Below are 20,612 nucleotides of genomic sequence, written 5' to 3'. Positions count from 1 at the left end.
CCCCCTCCCCCTCCCCGAAGAAAAAAATGGTTTCGCTACCCAATCATGCTTGGCTGCGTTTCCGCCCAGCGAAGAGTTTCACGACAGCTTGTGCACACTTCTTGGTGCGGGTAGGGGGGATGGCAGTGGTATAGATGGCAGCTGTTGTACCGATCCTTTCACGTGAACGTGATCGTCTTGCACATCGGACTTACCAACACACACACACACACACATATGCAAAGACCACCCCTTCCCCTCAAAGGGCGGGCTGACTTGTCTTGACGTCACGAATGTCTGTGACGCGTTCTATCCCTTTCCCTTTCTAATTTTTTTGCCTTGGCTGTTGGGTGGGAAGGCGAGGGGTTGCGGTGGTTGTAGTGGGCAGACCGGGACATCGGCGCACTGCATCTGATAGGTGCTCACTTCCCCTTTCTCTCATTCTCTACCGCACCTGCTCGTCCCTTTTTTTTGTTTCTCTCGTTACTCTCGTCTCTCCCTCTTGCTATCTGCCCCTGCCTCTCCATTCTCACTCACGCGCATGCGTGCCTTGACAGTGCGAACACGGGAACGTGAAGGGCCGTATCGTCATTGTCGAGGGTGGCGTACGTCCCACACTGCTTCTCTTACCCCCTCCCTCCTCCCTTCCCCTTTCCCACAGACGCGCAGGCGCGCTCATCCATAGAGGGTGGCATACGCCCCCGCCGAGGCATTAGCTTTCCCTCCCCTTCTCTCGCTCTAGCGGCCCTTGCTAAAGCCGAACGATCACGAGGTCGCATATATGAGCCGCACAACCTCAACCGACTTCGTCACGGAAGCGGGTGGGCGCCCGTTCTCCAGCCCCGGCGCAAGCCCGATGGAAGCCATGCAAAACGCTGAAGACATGGACCTGGACACCCTCCGGCGCTCCGTCCAGGTGCAGAAGCAGCTTGATGTCCCTCCACCGCCCACAGCGCAGCTGCTGCGGGTGCCAGAGGTGATGGATGACTTTGTTCGCAACTTCCTCCACCGTAATGGCATGACGCGCACCCTGCAAGCCTTTGAGAGTGAGTGGTATGGCAAGGCTGGCGGCGGCACCGGCACCGTCAACGTCGCGCCTTCAAATCCAATGGTGCCGGATAACTACCGCGAGACGATGGTGCTGCAAAACCGCATCGAGCTGCTGGAGCGCGAGCTGCGCCAGCACGCGGAGCTAAACACGCGCGTCACACAGCAGTGGACGCAGGCGAAGAAGGACCGTGAGTATCATCGCACAAGCCACCAGCGTGTAGTGCAGGAGAACGCGCGCCTCAGTCGACTGCTGAAGCAGGCAGGCCAACACGCCGAGCTGGTGAACCCGACATTGACGGAGTCACGTATTCGCTGCGAGCAGCTGCTGAAGGCAAAGTCGCTCTTGACGATCGAGCGCGACAAGCTGCGCAGAGAAAAAGAGCAGCTCGAGACGAGGGTGGCGGAGCTGGAAGGACAGCAGCAGCAGGCATCTGAGGGCGCCGCAACGGGACCCAAGCCCCCGGCTTCGACCCAGCGCGCTGGTGCCTGGAAGTCGTCGCACGCGAGCGGCAAGTCGAACGCGGCCGCGCATCGAGGGCTTGCGTCGTCGCCGTCTCCGGCGAGCACAAAGGCTGTCGATGCGGAGGCGGACGGGTTTGTGTGGCCCCCTGATGATCGCCCACACCCTCCAGGGTCGACTGCTGCAAAGTCTTTTTCAGGCAACGCTGTTGAAGGACAGCCGAGCTTCGCGTCCTCTGAGTCCCCGGCTACGGAGTGGGTGGAGCAGTCGTTCTTTCAGGCTCACACGATGGCGGTCACGAGTGTCGCGCTGCACCCCTTCAAGCCGGTCGTGGCGAGTGGCAGCGACGACGGCAGCTGGCGCCTCTCGACGCTGCCCACTGGCGACGCCATTGTGTCTGGCCAGGGGCACAGCAACTGGATCTCGTGCGTTGGCGTGCACCCGCGTGGCACAATGCTCGCCACCGGCTCTGGCGACAAGACGGTCAAACTCTGGGACTTTGCAACTAGCCGCTGCGCCGCCACCCTTAGCGCCCACACCGACGGTGTCTGGGACCTCGAGTTCCAGGACACCGGCGTACTGCTGGCGAGCGCGGCGCTGGACAAGACGGCGCGTGTGTGGGACGTGGAGCGGGGCGTGTGCCGGCAAACACTGCGAGGGCACCAGGATGCGGTGAACACCGTCAGTTGGCTGCCTTGTACGAACCTGCTGCTCACAGGCAGCGCCGATAAGTGCGTTGCCGTCTGGGACGCCCGCCAAGGCACCAAGGTCCAGTCCTTCACTGGCCATCGTGCCGCCGTGTTGTCCGTGGCGGCCGGGCCGGTGGGGAGCTCACTCTTCGCTTCGTGCGACACCCAAGGCGCCGTCACTCTCTGGGATGCCCGTCGCATGGCACAGCTTCTCCGCGTCGAATGCGGACCGCAGCCGGCCAACTGCGTCGTGGTAGACGGCATCGGCCACAACGTCGCGGTCGCCAGCGACGACGGTACCATCAAGATTATCGATGTGGAGGAGGCAGTGGTGACAGAGCTGATGGGCCACGAGGGCCCGGTGCAGAGCGTGACGTTCGACCTCGCGAGCAATCACTTCCTTGTCAGCGGTAGTAGCGACTGCACCATCCGGTACTGGTGCTGAGGGCGCCGAGGCACCGATGGCCGTGGTCGGCCGCGGCATTTTCAAGTCTCACTCGCCATGACTGTCGACGCATGCACGTGCGACTCGAAGCCGTGCTAGACGCGCGAGCTGGAACCACGGGGGCGGGAGGGAGAGAGATGTACAGTAGTGTCGGTGGCGAACGCTTCTTTTTATGTTTTTTTTTTTTTTCGGTGGCCTGCATGTTGTTGGCAGGCGCGCCGTTGTGTGCTCGCAGGCCTGAAGCAAGGTGTAACGATGGAGTGGTTGATGGAGTGGCTCGCGATGGGATGCGCAGAGGGGGAGGGGGCAGGCTTTAGCGGAGGAGGGAGGCGCGTCAAGTGTCAGAGAACATTCTGGAGCGTGAGATAGCGCCGCAAGTGTTTGCGTGCCCTGCTCTGGTAGAGGTTACGCCCTTTCCCTTCTCTCCCTTCCGCGGCCATCCCCGTGTCCCATCCCCGGACGTCGACGCACCGCCCGCTTTCACTCCTTTGTGTGCTGGTGTGTATGTACATTTGCTGAGCTTCTGGCGTGCACAAGGCACACGCAGGAAAACACGATAGAAAAAGCAAAATCGGTGAAGCATCACCATGAGCCACGGCGACGCCCGCAAGCGCGATTTCGGCCATTGCACGTGTACAAGTCTGTTTGCCTCCGTGCGGCTTGCGCGTCTGAAACAAGCGCGCTTGCAACCGGAAACAGGCAAAGGAAGGCACATGCTCATAGGACGCAGATGCAGACACGCGTGTATGCACGCGCGTGTGCCGAGTGTTGGATGGTAGTCATCGACGCTTGCGCTCTTTTTGCCACCAACCACCACCCCCTCCCACTCCCCGCCTTGTCGCTCTCTTTATACGGCGTTGCTCACGATCCGTCATCCGAGAAAACGGGTCCCTCCTCCTCCCCTCCTCTCGCGTCCTCGCTGATCACCTGCGCTATCTTTTTGTGGTTTGTTTTCGTTCGCGGTGCAACGACGTCTTCCACACCGGACGACTCTCTCGATAGCGCTCGTGCGCCCCTCCCCTCCCTTACTCGCGCGGATTAGCGCGTCACGAAAGCCATGTCTATTGTAAAGGTAATGATCACCCACTCGGCGAGCCAGCGAGTGGTGCCGGAGAAGGCGTACGGGCTTGCGCAGACGGTGCAGAGCATTAGGGAAGATATGTACTCGCGTTTTGGCATCCCGGCGGAACAGATTCGGCTAGAGCTGTACGACACGCGCGACTGCAAGGTGGAGGGCAACATGAAGGATGAAAAGCTGCTGGGCTTTTACGGGTGCGAGACAGGTTATCGCATTCACGTCGTCGATCTTCGACCTGCTGCGCAGGTGGATAACTACGATGACGTGTCGAAGGTAGAGAAGTACGAGATGACGGACGAGGAGTGGCTTAAGCGGCCCGACAATCTCCGCGCCTACAAGGAGCGTATGCTGGCCCTGCAGCGGGAGGAGATGGCGAAGGGTGGCATCGAAGTGCCGTCCGGGCCGGACGATGACAGTTACAAGGCGGAGGCGGACAAGATAAAGGTGGGTGACCGTTGCTGTTGCCAACCCGGCGAGCGTCTCGGCACGGTGCGGTACGTCGGACGTGTGGCAGCGCTGAAGCCAGGGTATTGGATCGGCGTCGAGTTTGACGAGCCAGTCGGCAAATCCAACGGCACGGTGAAGGGGGCAACGCTGTTTGAATGCATGCCCCTGTACGGCGGTGTGCTGCGCCCAAATCAGGTAGAAGTGGGTGACTTTCCTCCTCAAGAGTACTGAGTGTGTGTATGGTGGTGGTGGCTCCATCAGTGCTGATCTCCCTCCAATACTGGGCACACACACACACACACACACAAGCGCCTCGTGTTGTCCGTCGCCTTCCTCCTCCCTCAGCTCGTTGGAATGCTAGTGCGCGTTCATCATTTGTGTTGCGCGTGACGCTGATGGTCTGTGCACGTGCGAAGGAAAGCTGGTCTGTGTGTGTGTGTGTGTGCGTCTGTGTCAAACTTTTTTTTTGGTCTCATCGAGCACTCTACTCGGCGTTGAACGGCCGTTGAGCAACGATAGGCATCAACGCAGCAGCCGAGGGGCGCACGTATCGTGAGGGCACCGCTTCATTTTGCGTACTCGACGACACAAAGTGTGCGCGCGGAGAGAGCGCGAGCGCGCAAGAGGAGGGGGAGCAGTCGTTCCAGTGCCTGCGCCGCTGCCTCTTCTGCTCCATCTTTACATATGCTTGCCTCTCCTCTCCCTTCCCTTCCAACCGTCTCGCCTGCTCTCTCTGTGCCCGCCTTTGGTTGTTGTCTTTCGCCACCCTCACTTGCTTGTTGTCTCTCTCACACACACACACACCGCCCCTCCCCCCCCCCAGTCGGATCGACTGAGACCAATCTGTCGACTCGCTCCATGGCCTCCGTGTAACTCCCTCTCTCTTACGATGGCGAAGGGAAAGAGGCGCTCATCCTGCCTGCACGCGATGCTGCCGTACTCGCTTATTTCTTATCTTCATGATAAGTGGTGCTGCCTCCTGTTTTCTGCTAATGTATGTGCGGAGGCGCCTCTCCCGCGCTCTCTCTCAACGTCTTCTTCTCCATCTTCACGTGGTGCGTGAGTGCGCGCGCTTGCCTGTGCGTGTGCCACTGCGAATACGACCAGATGATAAAGGTGTGCTACGGCCGCCACTCATGCTTATCCTTACTGCTGCTGCCTCCAACCCTTCCCCCTCCCAACCATCCGCATGAAGACCCCTCCTTCACCGCGTGCTCATGCCTCACCAAAACGGCAGCGTTTTCTTGGTTTTCGTATTATGCTAAGATAGAGGGCGGGGAAGGGGATCAGAAGTGTAAAGTGCAGCGCCTGCCATACAGCAGCGAAACGAGCGCTGCCGAGTGGCCTGCGCTTTACGTCCCCCGCCTAGTGTTGGAAATCCGTCTCCGTGGACTCTGGTCTTCATGGCTGCCTGCAACAACGCTCCGTCCAACGTTGCGTGCCGCATGACAGCAACCCCTCAAAACGTGAATGTTACTAAGAAGGGGCAGCGGACGAGGGTCGAAAGATGCCGGGGCGTCGTCGCGAGATTTTTCAAGACGTGGTCCGACCTTTCGTGAGGCATCTCACTGCCGATGTGTCGCGCTGCTTAGATTCTTCACTGTCCCTCTCCCCCTCCCCCTTTGGCGCAGTGGCAAGTGAGGTGAGCGCAGCTATCCCTCCGTATGGGAAGCGCCTTTCCCCCTTTCCCTTTCCCTCCCCCCTGCATGAGGCGTGAAACAGCCCAGTGTCAGGTCGGCACTTGATCGACAGGCATGCACGCGCAAACTTGTGCTGTCATCTCTTCTACTCTTCTATCCCCTCTGTTGCTCGCCGCCCTCTCTGCAACCATCATTTCTCCAGCCCCCCCCCCGCCCCAGCAGACGCTTAGGCACCTCTTTCTCACGCCACACGCCCGAGACACCAGGACACACTTGGCGCCGTTCAAAGAGACGAGGCGAACGCACCGCCCCCTCCCCTCCCCCCGAAACATCGCGCCCCATTTTGTTGTCGCGTTCTTCGGTTGTGTGTGGGCTAGCGACACGCGGCCGGATCAGCACTCGGTCGTATTCCTCATTTTTCTCCCTTTCTTCCTTTGTTGTTCTTGCTTCTCCTCACAGCATATCATGGCGTCTTCTCTCTCGACCACAGCGCTGCTAGTGGCGCTCTTCGTCACGATGGTGCCATGGGCGTGCGTGCGCACCGTGTACGCGAGCACGCCACACCACGGGTACGCGAGCTGCGACCCATCGGTGGTGCAGTCGAGCGGCTATATCAACATTCCCGGCGTCAACCAGACACTGAAGCACTACTTCTACTGGCTGTTCGGCCCGCGTAAGTGGCCAAATGATTTCCGCGAGCCGCCGGTGATTATGTGGATGACGGGCGGCCCGGGGTGCAGCTCCAGCATGGCCCTGCTCACGGAGCTCGGCCCCTGTATGATGAACGAGACGTCTGGTGAGCTCTACCACAATACTTACGGGTGGAATGACGAGGCGTACCTGCTGTTCGTGGACCAGCCGACCGGTGTGGGCTACTCGTACGGCGATAAGTCCAACTATGCGCACAATCAGAGCGAGGTTGCGGAGGACATGTACAACTTCCTGCAGCTGTTTGCGCGGCGCTTTACGTCGCCGTCGATCACGGGCGCGAACGACTTCTACATCATTGGTGAGAGCTATGGCGGGCACTATGTTCCTGCCGTGAGCCACCGTATCCTCATGGGCAACGAGCGCAGTGACGGCCTGCACATCAATCTTAAGGGCATCGCCATCGGCAACGGCCTCACGGACCCGTACACGCAGCTCCCCTTCCACGCCCAAACCGCTTACTACTGGTGCAAGGAGAAGCTGGGTGCTCCCTGCATTACCGAGAAGGCGTACGAGGAGATGCTCTCGCTGCTGCCAGCTTGCTTGGAGAAGACGAAGAAGTGCAACGAGGGGCCCGACGACTCGGACGTGTCGTGCAGCGTGGCCACCGCGCTCTGGGCCGAGTACGTGGATCATTACTATGCAACCGGCCGCAACAGCTATGATATCCGCAAGCAGTGCATCGGCGACTTGTGCTACCCGATGCAGAATACGATCGACTTTTACCATAAGCCAACCGTCCGAGCATCGCTGGGTGCCAGCGCTAAGGCGCAGTGGTCCACGTGTAACGGTGAGGTCAGCGCGCTCTTCGAGAGGGACTACATGCGCAACTTTAACTTTACCTTCCCACACATGTTGGATATGGGCATTCGTGTGTTGATCTACGCCGGTGATATGGACTTCATATGTAACTGGCTGGGCAACGAGGCGTGGGTCAAGGCACTGCAGTGGTTTGGTACGGACGGCTTCAATACTGCGCCAAATGTGGAGTTCGCTGTCAGCGGTCGTTGGGCTGGTCAGGAGCGCAGTTACGGAGGCCTCAGTTTTGTGCGCATCTACGATGCTGGTCACATGGTACCGATGGATCAGCCAGAGGTCGCGTTGTTCATGGTGCACCGCTTCCTGCACGACCGGCGTTTGGCATAAGGCGTAATCGTAGTGTGAGCGAGAGCCCTACGTGCGTTTGTGTGTGTGTGTGTACGAGACGGCGAGCTCAGCCCAGGTGAATGAGAAGCTAGTACTTTGCGTCGCGTCGTGCTCACCAGTGGCGCCGGGCAAACGACAGGCCGAATGGGACTGCTCCGCATGCTGAGATGTGCGCGTGTGCGTGTGTGTGTGTGTGATTGCTATATCGATCAGTATTTCTTGCTTTTCTTTTTATGTGGTTTGTAAGATGCGGTGAGACACCCCTCCGCATACAAACGCTTCACCAGCAGAAGCCCACGATGAAGAAGAGGGGAGCGCCAGCGTGTCACAGACCCCCTCCCCTCCCCACACACAGACACACACACATAGACACGCACGCACACACAAGCGTAGAGGGTGACGGCCAGCAAGGAAGGGCAAGAGAAGGCACACGCGCTGCGCCACACGCCCTCTTTCCGCGGCACCTCACTACATTCTGCGGAAGTTTACTTGGCACTGGTGCTCTGGCGGACCTTCTCACCCACTTGTGACTTGCATGGGTCTGAGGAGCTCAGTTTGCAGCGTCGCGAGAGAGTTTGACGGATATTTTGTTCCGCCTGCATCAGAGCTCAGTAGTAGGGGTCGAGTGCACCTCAGCAAGACGCCGCAATCGCTCCTTGCAGGCTGCCTGCGTGCGGAGGAAGGAAAGAATGAGCGCAACAAGAGATGTCCTAGTTGAAACCTTGATGTCGTGCCACCCTCTTAACTCCTTTCTCGTCTACCTTCCACGCCGTCTGCGTCTTTCACATGTATACATAGATGCGAGCGCGCGTATGTACACACAAGCATACATGTATACATATGTACATATCTGATGTTTCCTCATGGGAACGAAATACAAACATAAACATCGTCACACACTATCTCCCACTTCTCTGCTTTCTTGTTTGCCTTTTATGTGCATCTCTCTCTCTCTCGCCTTGCACCCACCGCATCCTTGGAGCTGTCGCGCATACAGCCTCCTCACCCGCGCAACGAAGTAGGGCTGTACGCGTAACGCTTCGTTTCTTCGTCCGCCCTCCCCCCTCCCCCTCCCCCTCGACTGCGTACGGGGTAGGGAGCGGTTGCACGCTGTGGTCGCCGTGAAGTCTTTGTTATCTCCGCCGACAAACGACGCCGCTGCGATGTCGTAGAGACAGACAGAGGCAGAGAGGGAAAGAGACATGTGCCATGCAGCATCGACGTAGCCTGTCGTGCCGCCTACCAGAACTCTTCATCCACCTCTCTCCCTCCACATCGATCCGCCCAGCTCCGCATGTTCTAGACTTTCCCACTGTCCGCATGTATGCGTGAGTATGAGCGCTAGAGACAGATTAGTACACCGCGCGAGGATACATGACGCGGAGAAGAAGCGACACCTCACACAAGCGCAAAGAGATGCCTGACCTTGCATGCGTACGCAGTTGGTGTAGTCGAGGAAGTCGACTCAGGCAACATCGCAAGTGAAACGCGTTCATGGGGGGTGGGCGCCCTTGTGCCAGCGCTTAGAATCAAGAAGAGCACCTATGCCTCACTGCGCGCTCATCATGGCGTGCTGTGCACTTTCTGGGTGTGGCCGGTGCCGTATTTGTTTTCCTTTCTTGATACTGCTACAAGCGATGGTGGATGAACGAGTGAGGAGAGGAGACGCGGAGGACCTCAAGTTTGGTGCTCACTGCAGTTTTGCGGCTAGGACACCGCGGCGACGGCCACCACCCCCCTTACCGGCGCAGAAATGCCGCGGCCAACCACGCCGACGGCGTTGATGTGAAATGGTCGCTCTTGGCGCTCATCTACCTTCTCCTTTTCTTCCTCACTGGCTCTAAACCTTAACTCGATCCGGGAAATGTCTCACACCCGTAGCGTTCGAGTCGTTTTCTACACTCCAGACTACCAACCGCCACCGTTACACTCCTTTATCGTTCGATCATTTACGCTTTTTTTTCCCTTTAGCACGTGCACGTATACCTACCCATCCACACATAAGCAACCGCCTGTGCACGTTCTGCTGGGGCCCAGCCCCCTGCCTGGCTGCTCTCCGCTCTGCCACCCGTATATCTGCTGCCTGTTTCTTCCTCCCTGCTACTTCCGCTCTTTGAGCGACACGGTACCCCCTTTGCTACTCCTCCCCTGAGCAGAAAACGGTGCGATAACAGCACGAGCGACTATGGCCTCGTGCACCGTTGTCGCGTTGTGGCGTTTTATCATCTTCTTTCGACTGCATGACTATGTCCTGTGCCTGATCTGCGGCCTCGTTGCGCTTGGCATGAGCAAGGTGCACCCTCACTGCCGGCCGTTTTCGTGGACTGATCCAAGTATCAACTTTCCGTACGCTGGTGCCGGTACGTTCCCATCATGGACGCTGCCCATCATCTCCATCTTGCCAGTCGTCGTCTACATCCTGGGTGAGGCGGCGCGCCATTTGTGGCTGGGCCGCCGGCGCGGCGCCATCATGGCCCGCGAACCGTGCAATCAGCAAAAATGGCTTACGATGCAAGGTCAGCGTGATGGTGGTGGTGGCGCAGCGCAAAATGCTGGTGAGGGGCAGAGCTGCTGCGACTCCACGTCACCCCTGACATTCCCTTCACAGTCGGTGCAGTCTGCACTGCCTGCGGGCAGACAAGGAGAAATCGAGGTTCTGGTGAACAGTGCGCCGTTGTCCGCTAATGTGGAGACGCGGGAGGCGCAGGTCGGCTCGTCGACGGTGACCACTGCACTTTCGAATTGCCAACCGGGGTCATTGAGAACTCCTCTCGCCAACACCCACGATGAGCACACCGGCAACCGTGAATCCACCTCAGTAGCTGACGCTTCGCCTTCTCGTGCAACAGCCAGTGCGCCCCGCAAGCAGAAGGCGCACACTTACGCTCTTGCACATCCGTGGCAGCGTTTTCTCTTCCACGCACACATTTGGTTTCTGACACAGGCTTTCTCAGTGGCCTTTGCCTTGTTGGTGGTGAATGCGATAAAAGTCTACGCCGGTCGACTGCGGCCCGACTTCCTTTCCCGCCTCCGCAATGAGGGCTACAGTCCCCAGAGCACCGGCATCGACTTGTGCACGGTGCCCAAAGACGGGCGTGTCTCTTTTCCATCCGGGCACAGCAGCATCAGCTTTTCCGCTATCGCTCCGTTTTGCTTTTACGTGCTGCACTCGCTGCAGGCGTTCCGCCGCAGTGGCGTCTCGCTTTGGCGCATCTTCATGGGTCTTCTTCCGCTTACGCTCCCTATCGTCGTGGCGGTCTCACGAACTCGTGATAACCGTCACTACTTCGACGACATTCTCGCCGGCAGCGCGATCGGGATCGTCAGCGCCGTGATAGCTGTGAGTGCTATAATGGTCGCGGATGCCCGCACGGGACACCTGGTGCCTCGGATTTTGTACCGTCCGTGCTCCAGCGCACGTATGCACACTCGTGGGTAGCAGGGACAAGACCGATGATGCCGTATACCAAACTTTCGTGCTTATATATTTACTGTTCCTATTTTTGTACCAATTCGCACAGGTGTGCCTGCGTGAGCAACAAACCAGTGAAATAGAGCCGGCGAGCCATCGCAGTGATGCGAATCCGCCCGAGGGGGGGGGCACGGCGTTAGATGGCCGCGGGGCCAACCCAGGCGGCTTTTTCTTTCCTTTGCGGTGAAGTCGCGCCATACTCCGTCACACTTCACTACCGCGTCGCCGATGGGCTGCAGAGAGAGCGTGTGTGTGCGTGTGTGTGTCTGGAGAAGCGCTCTCACCCTCCGCATCGTTGCCTCTTCATGAAAGCCAAAGGGTCGAAAAGGCGTAGGGTGTGAGGCTCACATGTCCATGCACTGCATGAAGCCCGGATGCTGCACGCATTGGTGCTTGGTCTCTCCCCCACGCGTACTTGCGCGCATCTCTATGTTTTTGTTTTCTGAGAGGCCCCCTTCGCACGCGAGCAGCTGCTGCACACACAACCGACCCTGTCTTGCGTCGCATTTCTGTCACGCGTGGGGGTTATCTGCGAACCTTATATCGGTTTCAGACTCCTCTGGCTGCTCTTCCGCACGCACGAGCGCACTTGTACGCTGCACACGCATCGAGACGCGTGCGTGCGCCACGCACTTTACCTCCTTGTCCTTCACTCCTTGCGAGCAAGCGGTGACGCTTGCCATCGCCAACTGAGTAGCGGAGCTGCATTTCTCAACCTGAAGGCGTCCATGGGCACAGCGACACCAGCCACAACCACTGAAACCATGATGATCCTCAAGCGCCCCCCGCATCATTTCTACCTGTGGCGGGTGCCCGACTACCTCGCGATCGTCATCATCGCTGTTGTGGCCGCTGTGGTAGGAACCAAGGCCCAACCCCATTGCCGCGACGTCGACTGGAGTGACCCCGCCATTGGCCACCCCTTCGCGACGAAGGAGGTGTTCCCGACGTATTCCTTGGTGATCGCCTCCTTTGTTGTGATGATCTACTTCGCTGGTGAGCTGCTCACACGCTGGAGCCGCCCTGCTGGGAAGCTGAACATGTGGCTCCATGTCAATGGCTGGGTGCTGACGCAGACGTGGAGCATTACGCTGACCTTTGCGGTGGTGAGCCTCTCAAAACTGTATGCTGGCCGCCTGCGTCCCGACTTCCTTTCCCGGCTCGCGAGCGAGGGCATTACAGAGACCAGCTGGGCGACGATGACGCACGACTCCCAGTGCCGCGCCGCGCGCGAGGGCCGCCTTTCCTTTCCCTCTGGCCACAGCAGCACGGCCTTCTCGGGGTACGTTCCACCGTGCATGTATCTCATGGGTCTCTTCCGCACTCTCAGGGGGGGCCGACTTTGGCTTGTCACGCTCTTGCTGCTTCCGTTGATCTTGCCCATCACCATCGCCATCTCCCGAACGACCGACTACCGCCACAATTTCGACGACATCCTCGCCGGTTCCATCTGTGGCTCGGCGCTCGGCGTGCTGTCTGTGGTGATCAGCTTCCGGCCATCGATGCGCGGCGAGTGGACGCTTTACGATCACCCGGACGACAACGTGGAGACTCAGGCTCTGCTGATGCGCCCGGTCACGGAAGGCGGCGAGGCGGTGAACGAGAGTGAATCGATGGCGGCAGGCTACGACTCTCCCTCCCCCCCTTTGCGTGCACACTCTTCTCTCTGTTGTGATCGGCGCGAGCTGACAGGCATTGCAGCGCCATCGCCGCGAAACAAGCATGCCTCCGGCGCTAGTGCTTTATCGGACGATGAGGCGCACTCTTGCCGCAGCTTCGCATCTGGCGTTCAGCCGTCGGAGGTGAACGTGCCACCGCTGACGAGCGCGCACAGTTAGTTCGGCGAACAGGATTTCGGGTTCAGCCGTGAGAGGCTTTCCACCGCTGCCGCCAACGAGTTGCCTCCGCTGAACAATCGCCCCAGTCCCTCGCGGCGCCGCAAATCGGCGGGAGAAAACCCCGTCGTGGTGCCCGTGTCGCCCAACGGCACGGATTATGGCAAAAGACTCGAGAGGAAGCAGTAGGCGTTGCTCCGCTCCTTCCTTCGGTGTCGGCGTGAAGGGCACAAGCGTAGTTCCTGCGGGAAAGGAATGATACACACACCCAAGCACTCGCCAACAGAAACCGCCGATCTTGCACGCACTCACGGTCGTTTTCGCGTGTTCTCTGTATCCCCCTCCCCTAAAGCTGTGCCGTGCCTTATGTTCGCCGGGCACGGAAACAATCCCCTTCCATCTCTCCCCCCTTTTCCACGCGCGCTTCGTTTAGCTTCTCCGCCTCTTTTCGCTCTCCCTCTCTCCATTGATGTTTCTCACCTCGTTACATCATTGAGATGTGTTGCTTCCTTCCGCCACCACCCTCCGCCCGCCTCCGACGACATATGTGCTGTCTGAGCGTTTTTCTTGACGCGCTCACTTCTTCGTGCTCCCAAACGCCCTTCACGTGCGTATGCCATGTCCGTGACTGCTTCTGACGACACGCTGCGCTAGTCTCCATCGAGCTCTCCAAGCGAAAACGGACGACACGAAAAGCAACAGGAGGAAGAGTCACCGTTCAGCACGACGGGACGGACGGCATGCTTTCCTGGGAATGCACTTGTGCGCGTGCGTTGCGTGTTGTGTGGCCGGGCCGGGGGAGGGGAGGCGCCCCGCCCAACCCCAGAGATCGCCTCCCCCCTCTCCCCGGCGTCACCAAAGGCTGCACTCACTACGGGCACCTCTACTTTCCCTTCTTTTTTTTTTGTATTTGCTTCGCGGCCTTGCTTTTTTTTTTTTGTGGGTTTCGCTAGTTCGTTGCCTATCCGCTTGTCTCTCGATCTCCTCCGTCCACCCTTTACCCTTGTGTGTAAGCATATCGCTCTGGACCGTTTTCGCGCTGGCCTATTCCTTCTCGTGGACGAGGAGGGGTGGCGAAAGGGACCGATACCCCCCATGCTCCTGTGGCGCTGCCTTCGTCTGCGGTTAGGTGACTCTGTCTCTCTCTCACTCTGACTCCTCCCACTCTGTTGTGGTCATTATAATCATGTCTTTCCCTGATTTCTGTTCATGTGAGCCGGGCCTGTCGACGTCCTATAGACCCGTGTAACTATATAGGCCTGCCTCTCGGAGCGCCGATGTTGCTTGTATACATACTGCACTCGTGCGCTCTCCTTCAGTTTCGTTTTCTCTCTCCACACTCTGCGTCGGTCTCCGCCCGTTCCTTCGTTACCGTGTCTCCTCTCGTGCGCATTAATGCACGTGAGCGTGTCTGTGTCTCTTCATCTGTGCGACGCTGGCGTTTGTGTGTTGATGCTTCGCCCGCGCTTTCCCCTTTTCTGATATAAACTGTTTTGTCTTCAGGAGAACCGCGCGGGGGACACTAACAGCAGCACACGTGTTGCACGTGCATGCGCGAAGAGGGACCTTTACGTGCGGCATTACACAGCGGAAGAACACAGCACAGAAACCCTTCCCCCAAAAAAAACGAAAAGAAGGGCACTTACTCCCTGCGAACATTTTAGGACTTCGTCAGCTGCCTCCGTCATGATGGTCACTGACGGATCGCCACTGAAATCTTGCTTCCGTACATCTCATGTGTGTACTGCCCATCCTACTCTCTGCCCTCTCTCGTCCGCGGTGTTTGGCAGTCAGCTGTATAGTCCGCTGTTCTCTCGGCTTGCTGCTTCCCTACTGCGAGCCCCTGGACCGTTGACGGACCTTCTGGATATGCGGGAGGGAAGAGAGCCTGGACACCGAGAATGACAACCAGGGTTTCTTGAGCCCCTCCAACCATTTGCCCACTTTCCTTAACTCCTTCTGCCTCTCGCTTTCACTGGCCCATTAGTGCCCCAACACAGCACCAGTGCTCCCTGGGCCCTTGCGCTTCTCTATCCACAACTGTCGCGCTGCTCTGCATCAAGAGGCCGTATCCACGAGGCGCATGCCGGCAGCCGCCCTTCTTTTCCTACATGTAGGTGGTCAGACGCGGTGAGGTGTGCACTGCCTCCCCCCTTTATCTGCTTTACGCTCTCGCCTCCTCTAAGGTTGGCTTCTCTCTATCTCAGTGTGTGTGTGTGTGCGTGTGCGTGTGTTTTTCATGTGTAATACCTAGATTTTCCAGCTCAGCTCATGGCGGGGATGATTGTAGTGGGTGCAGCAGGTTTGCTTGTTCCCTATGCTGCTGTGTGCCGTGGGTTGCCTGCGTTGTGTGTGTGTGCGCGCGCGGTGGCGCCTCCGTGCTGTGTGCGTGTTTTCCGGATGACGAGAGGAGAAGCAGCCGTGCGGCGTGCCACCGCTGGTGCTGCTGCTGCTGTGGCTGCGTGGAGTGCTATGATGAAAAACGTTTCCTTAACGACGAGCGGACCGACACGCACCCATGCGGACAGTTCGAATGTGTACAAATGTTGAGCCTCCCGCCTCCCGCGCCCGTGTCATCGCCGCTGCACCGTGCGCCTGCATGCGTGCGCGTGTGCGTGTGTGTGTACTTGTGTGTGGCTGCCTGCCGTGAGCGGATGTGAGCGTATTTGGATGCAGCTGCCACAGGTGCAGGCTAGACAAAGAACAGGAGGTGCCGCACGGATGTGGATGTGAGAGAGGGATTGGCTGCGCTTTCACGAGACTTAGCCTTTGTGGGAGCACTCGAGTATGGGCGCCTGCTCTGCCGTTTCTGCTGTGCATGCTGTTGGCTTTACGGCGCTCACAGATTCGGTAGAGAGGCATCGGCACAGTGAGTGGGACAATCAAAGGTGGTGGCGCTGCACAGTTTCGCTTCGGCGGCCCTTGCATGCGCACTCTCGTGTTCCCGTTGAGTTGCCGTCTTACTTCCTGCAACGTTTGTGACGATTGTTTTTTGATCGACTCTGCTCAAGAAAGCCTCTGAGGAAGGGGTGTGGACATCTCCGCGCGTGGCGCCTCAAAGGCCTGTGCACCCGCACACTGTTTATGTGGGAAAGCCGATGCACCACCCCCGCTCTTTCCCTACCAGTGCCGAACCACTCTTGGTGTCGATAGGGCCAAGTACCTACAACACAGTGGGGCGGCGGCCAATGCGATGTATCGCTGCTGGTGTCGGCGGTGAGGTCGTGGAGGGCGTTGCGTCGCGGCAACCCCTGTGACAGAGAACACGCTAGCGCCCACCATGTGGTAGGTGAACTGCCAGCGCCACTCGAGCGTACTGCCGCCTTCTCCGCGTTTTGATTTGTTTCATGCATGCTTCGCGTTTTCTCTCCAGCGTGCATTCGCGCGAGCGGGGACTCCTCGTGCACAACCACATGGACATTGACAGCTCACTTTAGCCTCTCGCTCTGTTTCTCTTTTCAGGGGGTTTGCTTGTGCGAGAAATCGCCGCCATCGAAGACCGATCTGTGCGGCGCAGAGCACGCAGCAGCTGTCAGTGGTGGCTTTCTCTGTTTTTTTCTTCGGCAGAGCACTAACTCTGCACTGTGCCCTTCCTCCCTACCGCACGGGTAGGCGAGAATATTCTCCGAAAAGGGGTGTGAGAGCGAGCGGCGAAGGGGACGTCGATGCAGATGCAGCGCTCGATGTATGCCCGTATGTGCCATACGGCCTCCGTGAACATCTCGGCGTCGTTGTCGTCCCCTCCCTGCGCTTCAGCGTCGGCACTCTTCGTGACAGCGCGCCATTTTGTCCAGGGTGGGCCGCCGGTGCCCAAGAAAGATATCGACAAGAAGCGCAAGCGCTACCTGATCAGCCCGCACACAGAGGAGATGGAGGCCAAGTACCAAAGTCGCCAACGCGAGTTGCACGAGTACTTTGCGACGCATGAGCCAAACTGCCCGGAGCCGCTGCCAGAAAACAGCTTCGTCAAGGGACAGTTTGGTATGCGGAGGCGTTACTACGTTGACCACCGTGGAAAGATTGACCCGCACGCGCTTGGAAACGCCGTGGACGAGGGCACGAATGCCATGCGCAAGTGAGCCACGTGCCAGCTGTTTTGCTGCTGGTTCTCTTGACCTTCTTTGTCCTGCTTTTATGCATACCTGTGCGTGCGTGTATCCTTTTCAGTTTTGGTTTTCCCCGTGTATTTGGCGGCGTCTCTCTGTCTCTGCTGTTGAGGTGCTAGCCGCTTTATTCTCGTAGGCGTGGCGTTTCTCTTGCAGATGCACAACTTCGGAACGCACTTCCGCTCGTGCGAAAAGGAGAGGCTGAAGCTCTCACCCTTTCCTTCTTCCATGGGATAAACAGTGCCTCTCTTGCACAGCAGCAGCAACGCGCGCTCTAAGCAATCGTTCGAGGCAGAGGTGCAAGGAGTTTTCGATGTGACTATGCGTCGCTTCTCTCGCCCCACGTCTTCTCTTTCCGGATTCCACCTCAATGGAGGGACTATCCCGGTGCTTGCGTCGCAATGACCTATGCTGAGGCGAGCCGGTGGCCAGGCTCTGCCCTTCTACCTCCCTTCTTCGGCACGCAGCTTCAAACACGTGCTTAGCAGGCTTGCTTGAGCTTCGGACTCACCATCACCGTCTCCGCATCCTTTTCGTTCGCCCTTTCCACCTCTCTCTGTACTGACTCCGTTGGCCGTGTGCGTGTTTCCTTGCGCACATACGCTGCGTCACTCACAACGAACACAACCAGTGCAGCCGTACTGCACTATCTTTTTCTCTGCTTGAGCGGGCATTTCTGCTCACCAAAGGACACGGAAAGAGGTGGGTGGCGAGGGAGACGGGACAGTTGGCGTCCATACAACGCGGTTGGCCTTCTCGTTTCCACCACGTGTTGCGAGAGCGTGTGCGCTTTAGGTAGCTCCGCCGGCTGCGTCTACATCTCCTCTGACGGTCTCCCTCTCTTACCCCATTCTCTCTCTCTTTTTGTAGTAGCAGTAGCTTCACTTAGACTTTCCACTCTCTCCTTAGTCGTAGTTGTAGTTATAGTTGTGCCACTCCGCTGTACTCCTGCGCCTCCACGCGACATCCTCGCGCCTCCCTTGTTCTGCCGTTTTATCCGTCGTTTCTGTTGTGCACCCGGTTTCAGGCGCAGTCGTCGCTGTGCAGAGAGGTCACCCACACCTATACACACACTTGGGTGGATGCACGTACGTGCATACTAGGCCTTCTCTGACTTATTTCTTGCTTCACTGCTCTTCTCGTTTTTGCGCGCGTCTGCTGCTCGCTCCTTGCTGCAGAACGGAGCGAAGCCCAAGTTGTAGGCGGCACTTCTCTTTGTTCTGTTCTACTTTTTCGTCGTCATTGCATCTCCTGCCAGGGCGTGCGTGTGCGTGCGTGTGCGTGTGTGGCGGAGTTGGGGACTTTTTATTGTGCACATCCCTTTCTCTTCCTCTGCATTGGTCCGCTCTCTCTCACTCTCGCTCTGCACCGCCACCCTTTGATAAGCCGTGGCGCCGATACCGTCCAGCATTCGTTGAAACAAGCGAAAATGCTACGTCGCTGCCTTCTCCTGCGTAGCGGCCATGGCGACCTGTTCCCCACGAGCAAGGCGGCTGCTCACCTCACCCCCGCTTGGGTCGTGAACCGCGAGGTCCCGCACGCCCCTGGCAAGGGGCGTTGCTACGCTGACTTTACAACGCCTGAGCACCATAGCAAGTTTCAGATGATCGTCCCCGAAACACATGAGGTGAAGGTGATCTCCACCCATAACCCATCCTCTGCGGAAGTGCACCACTGCACGACGAAGCGGCCCTCCGCCGCCTCTGTGGCGGCCACCGTCGCCGGGGTGAAGAGCGCCCTCGATACGCATCACCCCAAGACGAACGACACTCCAATGGCGCGGGCGAACATCGCGGCGAAGCTTGCCGCTGAGCAGCGCGCCAAGACGCGTGACTTCATGGCGCACAAGCGCGGTCTGATGAAGCGTAACCACAAGTACATCCCGACAGTGGATTATCCTTCTTCGCAGTTTTACATCGAGGACCGGGCAAACAAGCTGCGCAAGATCGAGAACGGCAACCCGAACGGGTACGTGCAGGAGCACATGCCGTGGGAGACACCGTCACCCTCGCCGGCGCCTCCACAGAAGTAAAGACAAGCGGATAGCCGACGCCGCAGAGCTCGGGCTGATGGTGGTGGTGGTGAGGGCCGGGATGTGAGAAACCGCAGGAGGAAGCGCAGCAGCAGAAACGAAGGAAAAGAGTAGGCTCTTCTCCACATTCTCTCTTGCTTGGCTGACGTGTGTCTGTCGGTTTCAGATGAGGAGGAGTGAGGGCGCTGTGGCGACTCCCCGTGTGCGTGTGTGCGGTGCTCGTGCTTCGCTGGCGTGTCCTCTTGCTCGCTCCGATCTTTCTTGTTTTTTTTTTTCTCGTGTTCAGCCACGCCAGCGCGGACGCGCAAACCGTCTGGTGCATGAGGGTGGCGGACTGCCGATCAAGTAGGTGCGCGTTACCGCGAAACAACAGTCGTGTCCGCGGGACCGAGCAGACGCTCAGAGCTTTCGCCAGCGCAAGCCTCACAGAGATACAGATGAGGGGGAGAGTGCTCACGAGCGATGCTCGAGCGAGACCTCATAGACGGCACTGACAAGGATCACGCGGACCACAGCTGTGGTGCTGCCTCGTTAATGTATCCCTCTTTGTTTGTCTACGGCTGCTTCTCACCACACGCGAGGGGTGGGGCCTATGGCGTGCCAGAGTGGTGTCGAGTTGAGTTGACCTCACCGTTGTATGGCAGCAGATGGACACTCCGGGGGGGAGGGCGAAGATGCTTTCCTCTGTGCGTCCCCCGCACGGCCCTCCCTTGCGGAGAAGTTGAGCTGTTGGCTCCGCGCTGAATGATCTTCTCCCTCTCCTCTTTCCTCTTCTCTGCTTGTATCTTCATTTGTGTCTTTCTCACTTGACCGTCTTCCACCTTCGACCTTCGACTTTGTGGGAGGTCCTTCGAATGCCGGGGTACAAGATCAAGCACTGGGAGCGCGGCGCTTCAACGAAGTGTCGTTATTGAGGTGGGATACTGACCATTAATACAGCTGGCATCTGTCTGAAGTAACCCTTTTCCCCCCAACACACACACACACACACACACAGATACCCACGCACACACTTGCCGACAGAAAGACTTTCTCTCCGTCGTTCTCACAGTGTCGATATCTCGATCTGCCTCTCTCGGAGCATCACGTCTTTGCATTGGCGCTACAGAAGACCACGGGAAGATAGTAACGAATTTCGTGGTCTGTGTGTGTCTTCGCGGTTTTCGCATCCGCGGAGCCGTTCTAGTTTGCCGGGGGTCTGTGCTCGTATTGTTTTCATCTCTGGGTAGGGAGGGGGGAGGGGGTAAGGGGCACTTATTATTATGTTATTATTGTTTTTTTATTGTCGCTGGGATCTCAGGAGGCGTTTGCTCTACTTAATCCTACTACTCCCACACCACCACCACCACTGACTCTATTCATTGGGTGTGGCTTGTTTTTTTTTTGCCTCACCTTTCATATAAATATATATATATATATACAACTATATATATTTATAAAGTTGTTCGACACACTTGCGCAGCTCTTGGCTGGTGTGTCTCCTCGCTTTCTTCACGTTCTGCGCGGCCCATCCGTGATGCGTTAC

At 58.1% G+C, this 20,612-nt stretch overlaps 7 protein-coding genes across 7 annotated transcripts; all 7 read left to right on the top strand.

Moving 5' to 3' along the window:
* Window positions 1–760: 760 nt before the first annotated feature.
* LDBPK_180470 (hypothetical protein, conserved) lies at window positions 761–2,623 on the top strand (the record flags this gene model as incomplete). Its single annotated transcript, XM_003860013.1, has 1 exon — window positions 761–2,623. One exon carries the CDS (start codon window positions 761–763, stop codon window positions 2,621–2,623), a length of 1,863 nt encoding a protein of 620 aa, XP_003860061.1.
* A 1,057-nt stretch (window positions 2,624–3,680) lies between these two features.
* On the top strand, window positions 3,681–4,379 carry LDBPK_180460 (tubulin-specific chaperone, putative; the record flags this gene model as incomplete). The annotated part of the gene is made up of 1 exon (XM_003860012.1): window positions 3,681–4,379. The coding sequence occupies one exon, from the start codon at window positions 3,681–3,683 to the stop codon at window positions 4,377–4,379; it is 699 nt and encodes a 232-aa protein (XP_003860060.1).
* Window positions 4,380–6,253: 1,874 nt separating this feature from the next.
* Window positions 6,254–7,642, top strand: LDBPK_180450 (serine carboxypeptidase (CBP1), putative; the record flags this gene model as incomplete). The annotated part of the gene is made up of 1 exon (XM_003860011.1): window positions 6,254–7,642. The coding sequence occupies one exon, from the start codon at window positions 6,254–6,256 to the stop codon at window positions 7,640–7,642; it is 1,389 nt and encodes a 462-aa protein (XP_003860059.1).
* A 2,185-nt stretch (window positions 7,643–9,827) lies between these two features.
* LDBPK_180440 (phosphatidic acid phosphatase, putative) lies at window positions 9,828–11,081 on the top strand (the record flags this gene model as incomplete). Its single annotated transcript, XM_003860010.1, has 1 exon — window positions 9,828–11,081. One exon carries the CDS (start codon window positions 9,828–9,830, stop codon window positions 11,079–11,081), a length of 1,254 nt encoding a protein of 417 aa, XP_003860058.1.
* A 761-nt stretch (window positions 11,082–11,842) lies between these two features.
* On the top strand, window positions 11,843–12,952 carry LDBPK_180430 (hypothetical protein, unknown function; the record flags this gene model as incomplete). The annotated part of the gene is made up of 1 exon (XM_003860009.1): window positions 11,843–12,952. The coding sequence occupies one exon, from the start codon at window positions 11,843–11,845 to the stop codon at window positions 12,950–12,952; it is 1,110 nt and encodes a 369-aa protein (XP_003860057.1).
* A 3,662-nt stretch (window positions 12,953–16,614) lies between these two features.
* Window positions 16,615–17,028, top strand: LDBPK_180420 (hypothetical protein, conserved; the record flags this gene model as incomplete). The annotated part of the gene is made up of 1 exon (XM_003860008.1): window positions 16,615–17,028. One exon carries the CDS (start codon window positions 16,615–16,617, stop codon window positions 17,026–17,028), a length of 414 nt encoding a protein of 137 aa, XP_003860056.1.
* Window positions 17,029–18,484: 1,456 nt separating this feature from the next.
* LDBPK_180410 (hypothetical protein, conserved) lies at window positions 18,485–19,087 on the top strand (the record flags this gene model as incomplete). Its single annotated transcript, XM_003860007.1, has 1 exon — window positions 18,485–19,087. One exon carries the CDS (start codon window positions 18,485–18,487, stop codon window positions 19,085–19,087), a length of 603 nt encoding a protein of 200 aa, XP_003860055.1.
* Window positions 19,088–20,612: the final 1,525 nt, after the last annotated feature.

The sequence above is a fragment of the Leishmania donovani genome, chromosome 18, assembly GCF_000227135.1.
Source record: "Leishmania donovani BPK282A1 complete genome, chromosome 18".
Lineage (NCBI taxonomy): Eukaryota > Euglenozoa > Kinetoplastea > Trypanosomatida > Trypanosomatidae > Leishmania > Leishmania donovani.
Note: the sequence above shows the minus strand (reverse complement) of the source record. Positions and strands in the feature narration are given on the sequence as shown.